Here is a 21,193-nt window from a genome sequence, read left to right as displayed (position 1 = left end):
TGAACTTTCATTTATGTGGCTTTAGGACCCCAGGATCATGGCTGGTGTGCTGGATACACGTGCCAGAGAAGACTGTCCCTGTTTCATAGCATTGTGGCTCTGAACAAATCTTATGAAATTTACTTCACCGGCACCAGTCCTCAGAATCTTCGACTGATGTTGCTTAATGTTGACCCTAAAAAGGTAACACAAGATAGAAATAATTTCTTCAGTTATTGTTGTTGGTTATTGACATATATTTCTATATGGACTTTATCTCCTTCCCTGTTCTCTTGAACATTGTCACAAGGATCACCAGGGTACTACTAAAAATACTGTTAGTCCAGAAAGTTTTCATCAGCCTGAGAACATATATGCGTACCAAACACCTTTCCCCCATCGTGACAGTGAGGCCTATGATTGGTGTGATTGGCAGCAAACCTGATCTTTTATATAACAGTAGTGCACATCCAGAATTGGTCAAATCTTTACTATAAACTGAATTCAGCTGGGACAGTTAAGTTTATACGTACTGTGTCAGTGGGGAAAGAGTATGAAGGTTAAACAATAGTCTCATAATTGAGAATTTTTTTTTCCCCAAGATCGTGAGGCTCGGAAGTCCCAGAGTATTAGGAATGTGAAGAAAGCGTGTGGATAAGATGAAGCAGAGAGAATGGTAGCAAAGAGAAATACCCGCCCCTTCTCAGATGATTCAATCTCATCCTTTCAGTTGCTGGAGATAAAACCTTGGACCCATTCTTGATTCCTGTCTTTGGGTCATATTCCTCATCCAGTCCATCTGCAAATCCTGTTGAATGTCCCTTCAAAATATCCAGAATCTGACCACTTCTCACCACCGTCACCACTACCCCCAACTTTGAGCCAACATTATTTCTTCCCTGGACTAAGGCAGTTGACTCCCAAGTCCTCCCACTGCTCTGCATCTGCCTGCTCTATTGTCTCTTCTCACCTCAGTAGCCACAGAGAGCCCCAAACGCTGCAGTACTTTCCCCATTGGGCTTTGTACAAGAGCCAGAGTCCTCGCATCCTTAGCTCTCTGACTTCTACTCCCCCAGCCACATGGGGCTCCTTGCTGTTCCAGACCACCCCAGACCACCTGGGCCCGTGTTCCAGATGTTGAGTCTGCCTGGAATATTCTGCCCTAGGTGGCTAACTCCCCCTCCCCCGGGCTCCCCCCATTCCTCCAACAGGCCTAGCCTGTACACCCCATCCCAGTTGGCTCTCCCAATTATTCATACTCTGATCTACCTTTCCTTTTTTCCATAGGACTTACCACCTTCTAACATGCTTTCTATTTTACTTATTATTGCTACTATTTATTTGTCTCTCTCCTCACAGTAGAATATAAGCTCAAAGAGAGCAGGGGCTTGACCATAGAGTTGAGGGCCCATTTCTGGAGTCTCTATTCTGTTCCATTGATCTATGTGTCTGTTTTTGTGCCAGTACCATGCTGTCTTGGTGATCACAGCTTTGTAATATAGCTTCAACATCATGCTCCCAGCTTTGTTTTTCTTTTTCAATATTTCTGTGGCGATTCGGGGTCTTTTCTGGTTCCACATGAATTTTAGGATTGTTTGTTCCAGCACTTTGAAAAATGGCATTGATGTTTGATCGACCCAGCAATTGCACTATTGGGTATTTACCCCAAAGATACAGATGTAGTGAAAAGAAGGTCCATATGCACCCCAATGTTCGTAGCAGCAATGTCCACAATAGCCAAACTGTGGAAGGAGCCGAAATGCCCTTCAACAGGTGACTGGATTAAGAAGTTGTGGTCCATATATACAATGGAATATTAGCCATCAGAAAGGATGATTACCCAATATTTGCATCAACATGGATGGAACTGGAGAGATTATGCTAAGTGAAATAAGTCAAGCAGAGAAAGACAATTATCATATGGTTTCACTTATTTGTGGAACATAACGAATAGCAGGGAGATCATTAGGAGAAAGAAGGGAAAAATGAAGGGGGGGAAATGAGAGGGGGAAATGAACCATGAAAGACTATGGACTCCAGGAAACAAACTGAGGGTTTTAGAGGGGAGGGGTGTGGGGGGATGGGATATGCCGGTGATGGGTATTAAGGAGGGCACATATTGCATGGACCACTGGGTGTTATATGCAAACAATGAATCATGGAACACTACATCAAAAACTAATGATGTACTGTATGGTGACTAACATAACATAATCAAAAAAAAAAAGAAGAAGAAGAAGAGAGAGAGCAGAGGCTTATGACAGCTCCTAGAATAGGGCCTGGTTTAGATAGGCCCTCAATTTTTGAATGGAAGAGAATATTTTTAATTTTAAAAATAACTACGAAGTAATGTGACTGTTTTTGTTCTAAGCCTCTGAAGAAATCTCAAAAAAAGATTCCAAAACTATATATAGCTTATTAGATTCCTTATTAATTTCTTTCTGCCCTTGTAAAAGCTAGTCCTCTTACTTTATGATTATACTGGTAGCATGAGATGTGAGGAATATAAACATGGAAAATGAACAAAATTGAATCAGAGAGTATAGTTATTTTGACTCATTTTTATCAGTCTTACTACCAAATTGGTGTCAGAGGTAAGCATTTTTTTCAACATTAGCTAACTTTGTGCGGTTGCATTATTTTTTTTCTTTTTTTAATGTTTTTTTTATTATATTGTGTTAGTCACCATACAGTACGTCCCTGGTTTCTGATGTAAAGTTCGATGATTCATTCGTTGCGTTATTCAGCACTGCTCAATTCTCTGTTTCCCCCTGCCCCTGGAGTTGAGAGCCTGTACTGGAACTTTATCTTTTAAAGGAAATGTTTCTTTTAGAGATACTCCTTTAATAATTCTTTCTTACATTTTACTTTTCTACTGAGAATCATCAATTAAGAGTTAAGTTATAACATCTGTATGAATGGTTGAATGTAAGACCATTTACAAATTTTAACTCAGTACTTATCATCAGTCCGTAAAACTTAGTTTTACTATTTTACAGAGGTATATATAGTTGAAGGACATTTTTCAGAGCCAAATTCTAAATATTCTGTTTCATTGTTCTTTTAAGAAACAAAAATGTTGTTTATTTTTAACAGGCTGTGGTGGTAGGAATTTTTTTCCCCACATTTCAGCGTTTGGATGTCTATGTGAACAACGCGTTGGTTTGCCCCAAAAATACAGTATGGAACCCTCAACAGAAATACTGTGAACTTAATAGACATCTGTACACAGGTATTTACTCAGAAAAATAAAGAACACATTACATATATACTTAGTTATGTATAAAATTCTTTGTAATGTTTCATTATTAATATTTTTAGTTCCTTAGCCATTGACAAATGCAAGAGAAGGTATTGTTACCATGATCCACCAAATTCTAAGATGTGTTCATTTATAACATATGTGTCCTGAAAGATTATTCCTGATGGAACTCTTATCCACCTGCACACGTGCAGATATAAGCTTTTGTGTATCATGCATATTCCTTTCCCCCTGAGAGCATTTACGTTCTACATGTAGTTCAGTTATTCCTATTTACAGAAGAAATTTGCTTAGAATTTTTTTACTTCTGTTTCATGGAGGTCAAAGCCAAAATTAATTGGCAGTTACCAGAAGTATTGCCAAGAAAGCTAGTATAACATTAACTGAACATAATGGAGTCAATATAATAAACTCTGGACTTAAATGAAATATATGGAAAAGGCTAAACTTACCCACTTACCAATATTTGCAGGACCAGGATTTATATCTGCTCATTGAAGTCCTTTTCTTTACAGGGTACTAATAAGGCCAGTACATTCCATTCCACATGTGCTCTTATCATTGTTAGATGTGTGCCATAATCTTGGTTAACAATTACATAAGTGTGTGCTGTAGGTCATAACATCAGCTAGACATGAGAGTGTGAACGGATAACGGGCATTCATTACTGTCTGTGGAGCCAGTCCTATTTCTACTAATAGTCTGAATAGCTAGTGCTTCCAGAAATGTTACTGTGTGCCAGGCACTGTTCTAAGTGATTCGAATATAATAACTCATTGTTACTATATTCTAATAATAACCCTAGAGCAAGGCACAGATGAGTAAACTGAGACACAAGGGGGTGAATTAATTTGCTACAGTCTCTGCCTTAGCTCTGGCTGCCATAACAACATACCATGAAGTGGGGGGCTTAAAAAGAGAAATTTATCTTCTCACGGTTCTGGAGTCTGCAAGTATGAGGTCAGGGTGCTAGTAGGGTCAGGTTCTGGTGAAGCTCTCTTCCTGACTTGCAGATGGCTGCCTTCTCCCTGTAACTTCCCATGGTAGAGAGAGCAACAGCAGGCTCTCGGTATCTCTTTTTGAGAGCATTAATCCATCGTGAAGTCCCCACCCTCATCTAAGGCCAATTACTTGTCAAAGGCCTCATCTCTGAATACCCTTACACTGGGGTTTGGGGCTCTAAACCATGAATCTGGGGGAGGGGAGCACAATTCAATCCATGGTAATATCAAAGATGGTGAGGGCAGAACAAAGACTTGAACCCAGAGATTCTAACTCTAGAAGCCATGCACTTGACCACTATGCCATATTGCCTCCTTGTAAGCTAAGAGAGTCCATGGTATCACTTTTTATATACAAATAACTACCCATATTTACAGCTTAATTTTCATACATTTTAATTCTTTTTAAAAACAATATTTTTGGTACCAAGTACTCTTATCATTCAAATGGGGGAAATAGAAACTATCTCAACAAACAGTATTTAATATAGGGAATTGGTTACATAAGTATTGAAGGGCTGAAAAACACTATTACTACCACCTTCTTATAATTATTTTTTTCTGATACAACATTGGTCTTAAATGAACATTTTGCTTTGGCACTTAGGATGCAAAATAACTTCCTGTATTATGAATCTATACATATTATTTTAGATTACCCAAAATGTTTTATTATGCATGTCTCTGCTTCCTTCCATCACTGTGAAGACAAGAGGAAGTTACCCAGGATAAATGGTGCATGCCCCTCTAAATGTAGTTTGAGAGCAGCTTCAATTCATAATATAAAAGCACATTCTTCAGATTCACAGATTGTTTAAGCCAAATTGCATCTAGAACTTATGCTAGTAGATATGAAAGAAATACGTGATAATAATGAAATGGCTTCTTAATACCAACTGCTATGAATGTCTATCACATTCATAAGAAGTATCTTCTTCTTCCTAAAATTTTAATTTATTTTTCTTAGTAAGCCTCACTATGAAATGTGGTAAGAAGCTGCATGTCCCATTCAGGTACTATTACATGATTCGGGCTTTGTCCGGGCTCAGGAGTTGTTAGTGGATTTATTAGCTCTTAGACATTTTTGATACTCTGCCATAAAATCGTATATATATTCATTCATTTTATATATATAAAAATCTCAATTCCCTAGTAGAATTTGTTTTGTATTAACCAAAGGTTTTTCAGGCTGAAATGCAAACCTGTTTCATTGGTATAAAATCCCTCTGATATTTAGTATATTTAGTGTATACTTCATTTGTATTACATACTTCTGTCCTTGGTAAAAATAGAAACACTGAATTCTAAATGCTCCTTAAGAGTTGATATATAGCACTGCATAAACTAGAAGGCTATTAAAGTTAAATTGCCTTTTTAAAATTACTAAACGCCTTTGGTAAAGGCTTTAAAATTCTGAACATGTAAATAGTGTTACCAGTACCGATATGGGCTCCTGGGTTCATAATTGGATTTTATTTCTCAATTATACTGTATCTGTAGCTAATTGTTTTTAAAATAAATGTAATGTATGATGATGATTAATGGCATTATTTAAAGGGTTGATTTTAATTTTGCATGTCAGTTCTATAAGTGTTTTTGTTTTTAATATGCATACTTTCCTATGGAAAAATAATGTTGAATTTTTTCAGAATTTCCTATATTTAAACAAATATTAAATATTACATGGTAATTGTGATAACATAAATATTTTTAACTGTGCTGCTTTGGCTTTTTTTTTTTTTTCCCTTCATAGAACAATTCCTTCCTAACCTGAATTCCACTGTCCTTGGTGAAAACTACTTTGATAGAACCTACCAGATGCTTTACCTTTTGGTTAAAGGAACTATACCTGTTGAAATCCACACCACTGCAGTCATATTTGTTTCTTTCCAATTACCTGCTGTAACAGAAGATGACTTCTATAGCTCTCATAATCTGGTTAGAAATCTTGCCTTGTTCCTAAAGATACCAAGTGACAAAATCCGTGTCAGCAGAATAATACAAGAGGGGAGTCTACGGAGGAAGAGATCCACGGGACTCACAGTGGAATTGGAGATTGGAGATCCTCCTCTTCAGTTCTTAAGCAATGGTACTGCAGGTATGAAGAGTAGACATTTGAGTTGGAAGAATGTAATACCAGATCCACATTCACAAATAACCCTATCGGAGCCTGGTAAACCTGGCCTCAGGAAGTCCTGTCAACCCCACATCCTGAACGCTGTAAGGGCCTGGAGACCCTTTTCCCTACTCTACTCCTGTAATCCCAAACTATTTTGGAATTACAAAGGCACTTTAGCCTCTATTCTGTTATTGTAGCAACTAGTAAATGTAACAAAAGGATTTGACCTAATATAGAAGATTTGAGAGGTGACCTAAGGAATTGACTTTATAGCTGTGAGATTAAGCATAAAAAGCGTCCATGAAAAGAGGGAGATAAGAACGTTCAAGTCTAAGGAAGCAGTTGGTGAAGGGGGTGCATTGGAAGAACTGGAGAAGGTCTGAGCGGTGTGTGGGGGCAGGAGCCAGGAAGGGCAAGTTGCTGGAGGTGAAATTGAGAGGTAGGCGGGCGCTAAATCATGGAAACAAAAAGCAGCTCTTTTCTTCCTGAGCTAAAAAGATTGTGGATATTTTCCCAGGGAAAAGAGTAAACCTTTGGAGATTCTGAGCTGTAGTAAAGTCACAAATGTACCCTAACAAATGCAAACGTGCAGGAATATGTTCTATCTTTAATTCCTATGACTGAGCCAATCACCAGCTGTCTTTCCTCTGTCCCTCGCTCTCCACATCCCCGTTTTGTAGGTATCAGAGATAAAAATAAGCTCACCTGTCCCACCAGAGGTATCTTTGCTGCTTTATATTATTTCCTTAGAGTGACTCAGTTTGGGCATTTGGGTAGGTTCAGCCCTTCAGATTTTTTCCTTTCCACCCGCTTAAGTTGGTATCAGAATACCAAGGGGGCTTTCCTGTCTTCGGACCCCCACGTTGCCTCTTGTCTTCATAGTCTCTGCTACCGGTAGATCTTCTCTGCTCTGCACTACACTCAAGCTTGTCTTGAGGTGCAGCTGAACTTTCTTGGCCTCTTGGCATCCATCCCCAGCATGCGTTCCCAACCATGCCATTGTGTCCGGTAGTCAAGCACAAGTCTCAACTAGGCACACCCATCTCCAAAAAAAATGAGACCTAGATCCCCGTCAGAGGAAGATTACCATCCAGCTAATGAAGTTGAAGCTTCAAGGCCTTTCACTTGTACAAGTCATAGGAGGGACCTGGGAGAAGGGTCCATTTAATAATGCAACCCCAATCATTGTTACTATCAAATCGCAGAAGTAAGACTTTACCTCATTCTTTTTCTTAAAGAGAGCCTCCAAACTATAAATTTCAGATTCAGAAAATCTGCATCTGCCTTATCTCTGTCCAGCATCTTTTTCCTTAACCCCCAGGGCTCTCTTTCATGTCAGCCTGGGTACTGGGTGAAGTTCTCACCTCCTGCCTTTAGGGGTCATCACTCATTACCCCAGGGGGTTTGCTTTGAAGGATTGACCCGATGCGCCTAACACATACTGTTTTGGAATTCTGCCAGCTAGGCAGACAGAGGTTCTTCCCTTGTAGAGGTAAGCCTGTGGAAAGGCTATCTGGAGCAGAGGGAGGTGCTGATCAACTCTCTTTGCTGAAGGAAACAGGAAGTGAGGCTTGTGTTGTAACAGAATCTTCCATAATGTTCTTTACCCAGTCATAGGTTACTTTTCCTTCATCAGCCCTGTCAGGGCTTTTGACTCAACACAGTCGGTTCATTTATTCTAAGACTTGTAGTGGTTCCATGGTACATATATAGATTGCTCACCAACTCTTAGAAATTCCTGGGAAGCCCTTACATGTAGCGGGGTCATTGTAAGCCCATGTAGCCACTCAAATGTCCAGAGTGATCTCTATGTGATCTAAATTTCCTCTATGTGATCTAAATTTCTTCACATACAACCTCTTCCGTCCCCTTATCCCCTTTAAGCAGTTTTATTTTGTTAGATTTATCCAGACAGGTATAAGACAGTCTAAGAACATGGAGATGGGGGTAGTCAGAGGGACAGGCTAATGGCATGTTTCTCAGACATATTCTGAGATAGGCTTTCAAGTCTCAAGGAAAACCCTACAATGTGGCATAGAGGGAATTCACAGCAAAATATTGGGCAGTGGCAAGGAAGGTAGTAATACTGCTGGCTCTCCACGGCCTTCAGGTGGTGTCAGGATGTCCAGGAGTTCCCAGATGTCATCGAAAGGGGTTACTGAAGTATTGAGGGGATCTCTGCATAAACAGAGATTGGTCAGGAATAAAAGCTCTTCAGCTTAAGGACTTTGGTTTCTTAAGGTGGCAGTCACCAGAAATGGATGCTTTCACATGTCAAGTGGTCAGAGAAAACCTGTTAACGGTGCAGGCAGGTCAGACCTGCCACGTTGCACCAAAAATCAGTGAGGACAAGTGGTAGCAGTAGTCGGTGGAGATGAAGCCCCTTTGTACCTGCTACCGCTTGGCCACAGGAGCCCTCATACCTGGGAAGCCATTTGGAGAGGAGTATATGGAAGGAGTGGGGGTCGGGGGGAAGAAGAAGAAATCTGAAAGACTAAGCATTTATCCAGAGGGTCTGAGTCAACCCAAAGAGACGTGTTAGACCGACAGGACTGAAATTCCCTAAGACCCTCGATGTGTTATGTGAGGTCAGCTGCCTCCTCTTCCTGAGCACACTGAGCTTCATGGGTTAGCCTTAAAGGAGGAAATGCAATGCTCATAGTCCTCAAGGCAGGACTCTGGATATAGAAGGTGCTGGATAACTACACAAGAACTGTTGTCAAGGCTTACAGTGCATCAGAAAGATCCTGGATACAGCTGTTTTTTAAAAGATCAGTCAGACTACATTGTATACAATGGAGTGGAAGAAGGATGGAATGTGTGCGAGAAAACCAGGTTAAAAGCTGTTTTAGTAAATGATGGCTTTGACTAGGATTTAGACAGTGCAGACAGAGAAATCTGGAAACTGGTAACTGTGATTATATGGTGTGGGCGACAGATGAAGTAGAAGAAGGGATCAGGCAAAAGTACCAGGCTCTGAAAATGAGTATGATGAATAGAGGGACCACTTCTTAGGTACGGAGCACCGTGGGGCCAGTAAGTGTAGAAGGCCTGCCAAGCTAGACAAGACAATAGAAACTGCCTGTAGTGTTAAAATTAACCTTGAAAATCATCAACATCTAGAGCAAGCAACAATTTGTGAGTCATGTAGGGTTAACTTCAGAATTTACTAATGTACATTGTGTAAATTCAATCATGCTAATTATCCTTACATGCCAAAATTAAAACTCTCTTTTTAAAAAATGGCACATGGTGACAAACTTGCGTGATATCGTTTCACTTCTCAGTAAAGAATGGCATGGGAAAGGACTAAATTAAGACGCGTATCTTTTTCCACTATGCTGTCATTCACTTTTCTTGTATCTATTTTATCTGCCTTTGGTTTTTCTTTATTTGCAGCTTAAAAACATGTTCTATTGAGTGCTCCGTTTTCCTAAGCTCATTCATAGGACTTCGTCATGTTGAGCTCATGGGTGGTGAAAAAGCTACAGAATTCCAGAATTGTGGATGGAGTTGTGAAAAAAAAAAAAACCCACAAAAAAACAAAAAGCAAAATGAAAAACTCACAGTCCTATATTCTTATAACCCATATGTCATATTACTGTTTCCCTATAGGTCAGATGCAGTTATCTGAACTCCAAAAAATTGCTGATTCTCTTGGACAAGCTATAATTTCAGGAAAAACCAGTAGTATCCTTGGATTTAATATCTCTTCCATGTCTATTACCGACCCTCTCCCCAGCCCAAGTGATTCTGCCTGGATTAAGGTAAGAAAAGGCAGCTAGAAAAATGCATCTTAGCTATTTAAAAATTGTTGCTTATTTCTTCCTTTAACTCTTTATAGTTCAATACAATAATTTAGACGGCACGTCTTCCCAATCAATGTTGGCTATTTTTTTAATGGTATAACTAAAATGATAAAGTAGTTGAAAAAGGAGCTTATCTTCTAAAAAAGTTATTTATTGGTATAAAATGTGCTTTGCTTTGAATATTTATAACAATGCTTCATGAATTCGATCCAGAGGGAATACTGTAATAAAATTAACTTCACATATTGAACGTATTTTTACGCTTATTATTCCCTATTACACTTAGCCTAGCTAAGATGAATTTGTTCCTGACTGCCATTTGTCATGTGAAAACCACTTCATCACTCGTGACCATTTATTTACAGGTGACCGCCCAACCAGTTGAAAGGTTTGCATTTCCTGTTCATCATGTGGCCTTTGTGTCCTCGCTGTCAGTGATCACTCAGCCAGTGGCAGCTCAACCAGGACAGCCATTTTCTCAGCAGCCTTCAGTAAAGGCAGTAGATTCTGATGTAAGTTCCAACTCAAAGCTTTAGTTGAGTGAAGAAATGAAGCTATAAATTTTGGAGAGTGAGCCAGCTTCAATAACCCTGGTCCACTGGCAACCTGAGAATGACACTGCCCCTTAAAACCTGGACTAATACCTATGGATATAATCTTTCCCTGTTTTGAAAGTGTTCCTTTTCAGTGAACTTGTTCCAGTGCCCACCCATATTTGTGAACTCCTTGTGTAGGGAAAGAAGCTCCTGCAGATTTTAAATTTGTAATGAGGCATTTTAAAAAAGGAAGTGTCACACATCTTAAAGAAAAAGGGGGGGTATGGGAACAGGACAATTAAAATTCTCTACTACTTTTTTCGTTAGGGTAACTGTGTGTCAGTTGGGATTACTTCACTGACTTTGAAGGCCCGACTAAAGGACTCCAATAATAACCAAATCAGTGGTCTGAGTGGAAATACAACAATTCCATTTAGCAGCTGCTGGGCCAACTACACAGACCTTACTCTACTTAGAACAGGTGAGTGCACTATTTTGGATCTTCACATATATATCCATAAACAGGGACAATTATAATTGAGCAAAGCATTCTAAATACTCTGGTTAATAAACTAGACAGATTGCAACACTGTAGGGGCACCTGGGTGGTGCAGTTGGTTAAGCCTCTGACTCCCGGTTTTGGCTCAGGTCGTGATCTCATGGTTGTGAGATCGAGCTCTGCATCAGGCTTGGAGCTCAGCATGGAGTCTGCTTGAGATTCTCTCTCCCTCTCCCTCTGCCCCTCCTGCTTGTGCTCTCTCTCTCTTTCCATCAAATGAATAAGTAAATCTTTAAAAAAAAAATTGGAACACTATATCTTGTTTCAGAAAACATGTCAGATACCATCTAGCTTAAAAAAATATTTTTAATATGCAAAACAAAAGAGAATTAAAATAAGCAATTAAGGAAATTAAACATAATCTGAGGCTACGCATCAAAATTAAATCATGATTCATATTTTTTATCCATTTGTGCACTGTTGTAAATTTTCACTAAATATGCATTACATTTAAAATGAAAACAGTTAATACATAGCTTTTCAAGTTAAAGAAAAGGGAGGATGAGATAGGCTCGTATAACTTGAATGCCCCATGCAGGAGTTCAGAGTTGGACTGAAAAGTGGGTTCTAGTCTTTCTGAAAGACAATGCAAAGGAGAAAACGTAAACATTGTCATGAGTCCACAATGCCCATCAGGGAGAGAAACCAGTTGTTGTGGAGACTAACAACTTGCTCTGAGGTCAGAACAAATGTCTCCTGTGAGTTCTCATAATGTATACCCAATGAATCTGTATGAAGTGATATCTTCACCATGACAGTAAATAGTCATAACTTCCACTGTGCTGTTTCTTATATTGTCTTCATACGGGTTGATGGCATAACTTCAATTGGTTATAAGCCTTACTACTGAGCCCAAGACAGATAGGTTGTAGAGTATCTATTGGTGATAGATTGTAGAGTATCTAAAAGAGAGAAATGGATAAACTGCTTTTACCTGAGACAGGCTTCCATTAATCTGTTTACCACTAATCTGGGCCCATTTAGGACCTTTGTAGGACCTAACTTCTGAAAAGTTATATTGGTACTCCCCACTTCTTACCACTGTTTTCTCACACATATATACATACTAAAAGTCAAAATAAAAGTAAACAAAATAAAATAAGTAAAAGAAACTCCAATAATAGTCTGATTTTTTCATATTAAGTAAATATCAGAAGCTAAAATCATTCCCTTAAGTATTTTTTCCCTATTTTTTGTTTTTTTCTTGCTTTGATGATGCCCTAAACCACACAAGCTTGGTCTGCCTGCTAGGCAGCAGTATCTCAACCTAGTGTTTGATGGGATACAAATGGCAATGGGTCCAACATTGTGCTCCTAGACAAGTATTTAGAGTGTCCTATACACTGGCTGGTTAAGGGCAGAGCCAAATTCTTTGAGAGTCAGCCTAAATGGTGGTAGAACTGGGATCCTCTTCTGGGAATTGAGGCACTTATCAAGAACCCTAGGTGAGAAGAAAGTTGCCCTCCTCCCCATGAAGATGGACCCAAAAGGTGCCCAGTGGCAAAGACCCGACCTGGAGACCATGTTCTTCAAACTACCGCTTCCAAATAGCAATGTTCCAAAATAACCAAGATCACTGGAGTGCTGAAGCAATAGTATAGACTTAGGTGTTTTATTGTTATAACAAAATATCATTCTCCTTTTATACAGTAAATTTTCCTTCATAGTTCCAAGCTTCCTAGAGTGTCTATCTGATCTGCTGTGGCGCACGGCCATTGCTTCTAATCTCTTGCTTGCTTGCTTGCCCACTGTCTTACTTTCTTACTGTCATCAAGTGTAGGGTCTCAGTTCCCTGGTTGTGTATAGTAAGGAAGACCAAATATAGTCATCTCTTCATTATCTTTAGATCAGTTAGCCAGTTTGTAGATTAACTACTATAAAATTGTAATAACAACAAAGCATGTGAGAAAAAATGAACAAAGCATCATTTTTGTAACTCTTTCTAGTAGGCAGCGCCCCCCCCCCCCCGCCAGTTACTGTATGTGGGAAATCCCCTTGCAGATTAGACTGGAGCCTGACAGTGTGGTCCCACACCCTCTTCTACTTATAGCTCGATAGAAAGCAAAGCAGGGCCCACCTGGATAGAGGAGGTATGGGGTGTGGTTTCTAACACAGAAAATAGGGATGTGAGAACAAGGTGAGAGAAGGGTAGAAGAGGAAGAAAGTAGTAAACAGCTGAGGCTGCATCTTTGGGCAACCTGAATAAAAATAGTATTACTACTGGATAATCCACATTTGGGACATGTTTACTGAGCAATCTGTATGATACCCGGTGCTTGTTTCTGTTCTTATTGCTCCATAACAAACCAGCCCCAAATCTAATGACTCAAACAACCATTGCACTTTCTCACAGTAGTTTGGGCCAGGAATTTGGGCAGGGGTGGCTCCTGTCTGCTCAATGATGTCTGGATTTTCTGCCAGATTAGCTTGATTGAAGTCGTATCCCCAAGGTTTGGATTCTGGATTTTAGCTGGGTTCTTGGTTCTCCTGCATGGAGTGGCATCTCCACAAGGTTATCTTGGGCTCCTCACAGTACTGCAGGAGAAAAAAAAAAACAAAAACAAACCTAAATTCTTTACACAGAAAAGTCATTAAGAAAAAAATACATACACCTGCTGCAAAAATTCAGTTTTTTTCAAACACAAAAAAGGAAAGACCTAAATATGTCACTGTCATGGATTGTAATGGATTGTAATGGTGGCAGAAAATTCTATAGAACAATGACCAGACCATCCATCTTGAAAGTTACAGAATGCATTTCTGTTGTTTGGTGAAAGCACGATGCAGTCAAGATCTAATTATATTTGCTGAGAAGGAAGGAAGGAGGGAAGGAAGGAAGGAAAGAAATAGAAAGAAAGAAAGAAAGAAAGAAAGAAAGAAAGAAAGAAAGAGAGAGAGAGAGAGAGAGAGAGAGAGAGAGAAAGAAAGAAAGAAAGAAAGAAAGAAAGAAAGAAAGAAAGAAAGAAAGAAAAAGAGAGGGAAGGGAGGGAGGGAGGGGGAGGGATGGAAAAAAAGAAAACAAATGATGTTGTTTAAGGTAATAGAAAGAGAGAGGAATGGAAACCTCAGGGTTGTGACAAGGATCGCAAAGTCTGTGGTACTATTTCCACATTTTATTCATCTTTTATAATCCTGTCTGTGAAGTGCTGCTATGGGGTGACGCCAACAGTCATCCCAATCACTGTCACCCACAGGGACCTCTCCCTCCTTCGAAACTCCCTAATAGTCAGTGTCTTTGTCTGTCACTATTGATGACAGCAATAGCCCTAGAAGAAATTATATCGAGGAAAAATATATTGGTTATCTCATGTTCAAAACTGGGAAGATTTAACATACAGATTAAAAAGCATTTGGATGAGGTTTTTATGTTTCACACTCTGAAAATGTCTAACAGGTTTCCTCAAATTTGTCTACCTGAGGTTTAGAAGAAAGGGTCATGATTGTGCAACACAAAAACAGCAACTGACTTAAAGGAATTGTGGAAAACAGTAAAATTGCTGATTCGCAATGGAGGGCATGTGGGTGTTTGTTGTACTATTCTTTCAACTCTTCCGTATGTTTGAAACTTTTCAAAATATTAAAAGTTCAGGATCCATCCCCATATCCCCCAACTGAGACTGGGGCTTCTCTACTTCTAGGTCAAGTATCCAGGGATGGAACAGATGCTTAACATCTTCATTTCCCTTCCCTACCCTCCCTCATTTCAAGCAACCTCTCTCTAGTCCTGCGCACTAAGAAGCACGTACTGATGCTACAGAATGAAAAGTCTACCCAGACTCCGCCTGCCCATGGTTGATGGGCAAATGAAACTCTTCACTCTGAGACCTTCTTTACACGTGTTTGTGCTTAAACTAATCTGTTTGGGCTCAATTCACAAAAATACTTCATGAGGAGTTAGATAGCGTTTTTAAGTCAATGAAAACCCAACTGGGACTGTGTGAAAACAAATCATAAGAGGAAGTCAAATTCTCTGACGGTTTTTCCTTCCTAGGAAAAAATTATAAGATTGAATTTATACTGGAGGATGTTGTCCGGGCGGAATCCGGGACTCTGAGCCTCGAAGCACAGTCTGTGTCTAGTGGTGGCGGCACCAGTGGTGGCGGTGGCGGCAGTGACAGCAGTGGCGGCAGAGCATCCACGGTGGGCACGGCTGCCCAGATGATGATTCTAGTGATTAGTGGTCTGATGGGAAGAGTGTTGCTCTTGGAAGTATTTATGGCCACGGTTTTGATTTTGAACATAAATCTAGGTAAGCATAGTTAATTTTTTATGTAATGTATGTCTCCACATACTGAGGTCCCAGTAAATATTTACTGAACAGAGACCACTATGCGTGGCACCCCGGGAACACAGAGACATGGTCTCGGCCATTGAGAAAGCAGTTGCTTCAGTGGTAGAGAGAAGATGACCCTACAGGAAATGTCATTCACATTACACAGTGGCACATGAGAACATGGGGAATGGGAAGGCAATGTTGGACCCTTTTTCAGTCACAAGGGGCAGAAGCTCAGCTCGAATTGGTTTAGGTGGTAAAGTGAATCTCTCTTGACTGGGAAGTCTAGTTGTAGTGTGATTTCTGCTGTAGCTAGACCTGCGGACTCATGTGATATGATCCAAAACTTGTGTCTCTCCGTCTCTTGGCTCCATGCTCCTTGTGGTAGATTCACTCGCAGGCAGACTCTCTACTCACCACCCCCCACGTCAGACCTCTCGGCAAGGGTACCACCTGTGTCTTCATGTACATTTTACCAGCCCAGCAGCCAATGCAGGAAGAGCAAACCTCTTTCTCAACTCTTTCAGCAAAACCCCATAGCAATATCATTGACCTAGCTTGGGTCACATGTCCATCTTTGGGCCAATCACTGGGGCCGCAGATACTGTGTTCTCATTAGCCTGGCCTGGCCCACATGGAGGGAAGGGCCAGGAATGGCAGAGGTGTGGTCCCACAAAGGGAATCCAAGGGCTAGTGCCAGGACTGGCAGACAGACAAAGACACTGACTGTTAGGGAGTTTCAAAGGAGGGAGAGGTCCCTGTGGGCGACAGTGATTGGGATGACTGTTGGCATCACCCCATAGCAGTACTTCACAGACAGGATTATAAAAGATGAATAAAAGGTGGAAATGGAGGGAAAGGTACTCCAGAACAGGGCCATGATAGGAGCAAAGCAAAAAGTGGGGGTGAAAAAAGACCCCTCCACCTATCCATGTTCAGCATGGAATTTCTCATCTCTCCCTTCCAAAGGTGCTGTTCTTCCTGCTGCTCCATCCCAGTTAATGCGAGGGTCACCTTTCTCATCTCTCAGGCTGATACTTCGTAGACTTCCCTCTTCCCTTCAAGCGCTGCATTCCTTCCAGGTGCTCTGGACATCTGTCTCCGTCCGTAATGCCCTTTAAAGTCTTGTTGCTCCACTTGACAACGTTTCCCTTTTTTTCTGCTTGTACTGCCTCCACCGCTATAGCCTTCTGAATTCCCTGCTTCTAACTCGTCGCATTCGGCCTTTCTTCCTCACTGCTGTCACACTCCTCTTCCCAAAGCACAGGGTCATGTAGTAATGTGTCATGTCAAATCCTCGAAGATGCCTTACTACATGCAAATTACAATCAACCCCAGAGTCCCTGAAACCAGTCTTGCAGCCTGCCTCCTGTGCCAGATCATTCCTAGAGAAGATGCTTGCCGTCCCACATATTCCCTCCATCTGGGCTCTCCTCTACTCACCAGATCGGCTCATGGCACGCTGCCCGACCCTGCACGGAATCTCCTTCCTCCGTCAGGTTCCCCTTCTTCCTTCCCACTCTGTGGTACATTTAATGCTCCTTTCCCTTGTTCTCCAGTTGTGCTTTGTTTATACCATTCTTATGGCCTTTCCGGTGGTATACATTTATTAGGCTTAGACATATTCAAATCTATTTCCTTACTAAATTGTGAGCACTCAGAAGCCATATTTATTATAGGTGCTTTAATTGATTTTAACTCTCAGAAGGGGGATAAGGCCTCCCTGCTACTTGGGGGGAAATGATGAGTAGCGGCATTATAAGTAAATGGTAAAAAGCTTTGATTGGTAGATTCTAATGAGCTTGCAGTTGATCTAATGGGGGGAATGATGGAGAGTTTCTGACAGATTAATGAAATGAAAGCATGACATAAAAAATACTGCTAAGATTTAAGAAGTTGAAAACCGTTCTGGAGACTGCACAGCAGTGTGAACATACTTAACACTACTGAGCCGTCCACTTTAAAAATGATTAAAATCTTATGTTCTATGGATTTCACCCCGATTAAAAATAAAATTGAAAAAAATCAGTATGGATCTACATAGAACCAATAGAGATCTCTAAATATCAAAAAATGATAAATATTCAAGTTATAAGATACCTAGTTAGATTCTTATATTTGAGTAAAAATCAAAATTAAAAGAAGAATATAAGAAGAATTTGAGATGGAGTAGTACTTTAAAAGGATACTGAAGAATTTCAAGGCATAAAAGCCAAGACTAGATTTTAAATTTAAATATAGGTAAGGTCAGGATGAAGGGACACAATAAGGCTCGTTCTGGGAGTGGCAGGACAAGGTGGAGGTTGGGGTTTCAAGAACAGTGATCAAACAGAAAGGAATAATCCTTTCTTTCCTCTTAACGCCGGAAGTTAATTAGGAGCCAGCTGTCGAGGGCGAAGTGTGGTTGGAAGAGACTCAGTCCTGGCCTCTTATAGCTGAACATGGAAGGGTGGGTTTGGAGCTAAGGGACCATAAGTAAATGACCAGCACACAAAGTAATTGTATTTTTTTTTAAAGATTTTATTTATTTATTTGACAGAGATAGAGACAGCCAGCAAGAGAGGGAACACAGCAGGGAGAGTGGGAGAGGAAGAAGCAGGCTCTTAGTGGAGGAGCCTGATGTGGGGCTCGAACCCAGAACGCTGGGATCACGCCCTGAGCCGAAGGCAGATGCTTAACCACTGCGCTACCCAGGCGCCCCATAAAGTAATTGTATTTTTATCCAAGTTTTCTTATCTTCAGAATTCTAATAAAAGTAAAACCAGTTGTCCATTTTATCATAGCATGACAGGCATTGCTTAAATTTGTTTCTTTTCAGAAGCATTAAAATATAAAATGTAAGCACTGCTTACTATATCTTTGTGCTTTTTGTATTTCCTTGTTAAATGCATTGTTTTCTAATTGTCTTCACTGACTTTTGGCCTCCTTGTTCCTGACAACCTTGGGATTTTATAAAATTCAGAAAATTCTATTTTCTTTTTTCTAAATTTTTATTTATTTATTTGACAGAGAGAGAGACAGCCAGTGGGAGAGGGAACACAAGCAGGGGGAGTGGGAGAGGAAGAAGCAGGCTCCCAGCAGAGCAGGGAGCCCGATGCGGGGCTCCATCCCAGGACCCTGGGATCATGACCTGAGCCGAAGGCAGATGCCCAATGACTGAGCCACCCAGGCGCCCCAGAAAAATCATTAGTAAATGATATTGTTCCTGGCATTTTCTTTAGGGCTTTTTTCCCCAGATAGAAAAGTCAATCAACGTCTTTTCCTTTGCTCCTAAATAATCTGTCATTCTTCAGTTAAAACATAAGGTGATTTAAACACCATTGTCCTAATCCATTTGGGTTGCTGTAACAAAATGCCACAGACTGAGTGGCTTGATAACGACAGCAATGTATTTCTCACAGTTCTGAAGACTGGCAGTCTGAGACCAGGGTGCCATTACGGTCAGGTGAGGGCCCAATTCCAAGGTCACAGACCATGTCCTCACAGGGTGGAAGAGCCTGGGGAGTTCTGTGGGTTTCTTGTGAGAGCACTAATCCCATCATGACGGCTCCACCCTCAGAACCTAAGCACCTCCCAAAGTCCCCACCTCCAAGTACCATCTCCTTGGGTATCAGGTTTTCAACATAGGAATTTGGGGGGAATGCATTCACACCTACTATTAATGAAATGCAATGCTGGGATTTTCATAACTTTGCATTCTGAATTAACAATATTGTATTTGTAAGACAGTCACAAAGTTCCACTAAATAAAATGATGAATGTGAAAAATACAAAGTTTAAGCACCACTATTCTCTCTCCCCAGTCCTACAAAAAGAGTGCATTTCCGATTCTAAAAGTACACTGGTAAACTTTGAAATACTAATTTTTAAATACTACTTTTGCCAGAATAACCATACCATGAAATATTAGACACGTTAAAATGAATGAAACATATTTTAAACCACACTGGATGTTACTACTACTTAAAAAAGATATTTGTATTGTTTTCACTTTCCAGGATACAACTAAAATGCTGTCCTGAAGAACAGGCTGAAAACAAAAATACAAGAGCTGCTTTTTATCAGCTATTTTGTTGCAGAAGATAAAGTCTATAGCATTTTCAAGAAAATAAGATGAACATATTTTTTATAATATATAAAATGTACGAATTACCTTTAATCAAAAAAATCAGATTTCTTCAGAATATAAATTTTCTTTTGATTCCTTATATTTGTATGTTCTTATTTCATTAAAAAAAAAAAAACTTTGGCAAGTCTTTGATGTGGAAACAGATATGCCACCTCCAAGTTGCTGTACCTCCAAATCTTAGAATCATTTATATTGTTGAAAGAGCGTGTATAGTTTTGACTTACCCACCCTTAGATCAGATTGGAAGCATTTTGAATTTGTACTGGGGGATCTGACTTCCTCTACCCATTCATGAAACTCTGGTTTCCAATGATCTCAGTCATTCTAATTTTTGAGGATTTTGAAGAAATGAGATTGTTATAGACCTCTTTCAGACTAAATTGCTGATTTTCAGATCCATAGTAATCCCAGAATTTCTAGATTGTCCTGGATTTCTGGGACTGCCAAACCCCGGCCACTATTCTAAGAAGAGTTTTTGTTGTTGCCTCTGGAACAACCTTTGGAACAAGGCCAAACTTTCTCTGCTTACCCTCCTTCCACTCAAAACTGCCTCTATGAAGAGGGTGACTTCCCTCACCCCCATGCTATACCACAAGAAATACTTATTTTCAAGAGAATACTAAGGGAAAGCCAGAAAATAAATAAAATGACGGAATAAAATAAGGGAATGCAAGAAAAGTGACAATTCATGCAGGTAAATTAACCAAAGTTCCCATACTGTAAAAATTGTACTTTGTACTCAGAAAATTCTAAAGGAACTACTTAATTTTGAGGAAGAATTCTCAATAAAGGCATTGTAGCTATATTCAGAGCAAGAACAGCTGGTACTCAGAAAGTACCTGGTACCTTTCAACAAGTGACACTAAGAAAGCATTTGGGAACAGCTGAGAAAATTCTACAAAGCCCAGACCTTTCTCTTCTGTATGCCATTTCCTAATATATTCACCCCCACATCATTGTTAATCTTGCTTAAGAAAAATTATAAACACTTAGCAGGTAGCAAATCCGAATATCTGTGCATATATTTGGCATTTTGTTCAGTCAAAGAAACATCTATTTACCATTTACTAGATACCAGGCATTCTAGTGAGAAGACTAGAGAATAAGATTCTGTCTCTACCTTCTAACAGTTCCTGAGGTAATTGGGGAAATAGTGGTGGACAAAGGTCACGTTGATACGATATGGTATGTGCAGGCCATAGACAGAGGGTGCTCGAGCGGCACTTGGCTGGGGAGAGGGGCCATCCTGTGAGAATGGAGATCCATGACGGCCAGCTTCCAAAGATGATGCCCGAGATGAGTGTGAGGAATAAAGCATGAGATGAGCCAAGGAAGAGCCAGGAAGAGAGTCCTGGAAGAAGGTGTGGTGGCAAGAATGAAGGCCGGAGCACCCGTAGATAGTGGGTTCCTTGAAGGCAGGGCACTCCCTTTTTCAGCATGTCCTCCTACCATCTAACAAAACATCTAGCACTAGTAGATCCCGATACACTTTTTGGTGGACAAATGAAGTATGGAGTGTGCGGCAA

General features: G+C 40.2%; 1 protein-coding gene across 5 annotated transcripts in view; it reads left to right on the top strand.

Annotated features, from left to right (window-relative positions):
- The window catches only part of PKHD1L1 (PKHD1 like 1), a 148,683-nt gene extending 128,937 nt beyond the window's left edge, over window positions 1-19,746 (top strand). The window contains exons 71-78 of one of the 5 annotated variants that reach the window (XM_045805775.2): window positions 26-183; window positions 3,076-3,211; window positions 5,996-6,340; window positions 9,977-10,128; window positions 10,536-10,682; window positions 11,034-11,187; window positions 15,257-15,514; window positions 19,537-19,746. In XM_045805775.2, the coding sequence (XP_045661731.2) occupies window positions 26-183; window positions 3,076-3,211; window positions 5,996-6,340; window positions 9,977-10,128; window positions 10,536-10,682; window positions 11,034-11,187; window positions 15,257-15,514; window positions 19,537-19,547 (1,361 nt within the window). In that variant the 3' untranslated portion in view covers window positions 19,548-19,746. Of the gene's footprint in view, window positions 1-25; window positions 184-3,075; window positions 3,212-5,995; window positions 6,341-9,976; window positions 10,129-10,535; window positions 10,683-11,033; window positions 11,188-15,256; window positions 15,515-18,077; window positions 19,486-19,536 lie in introns of those variants that run through there. The other 4 variants (XM_087864670.1, XM_045805776.2, XR_006781065.2 and 1 more) reach the window with 4 other exon arrangements.
- The last annotated feature ends 1,447 nt before the right edge of the window (window positions 19,747-21,193 follow it).

This window comes from Ursus americanus, chromosome 9, assembly GCF_024610735.1.
Source record: "Ursus americanus isolate L20-20 chromosome 9, mUrsAme1.1.p, whole genome shotgun sequence".
NCBI lineage: Eukaryota > Metazoa > Chordata > Mammalia > Carnivora > Ursidae > Ursus > Ursus americanus.
This window is presented reverse-complemented; position numbering and strand designations above follow the sequence as displayed.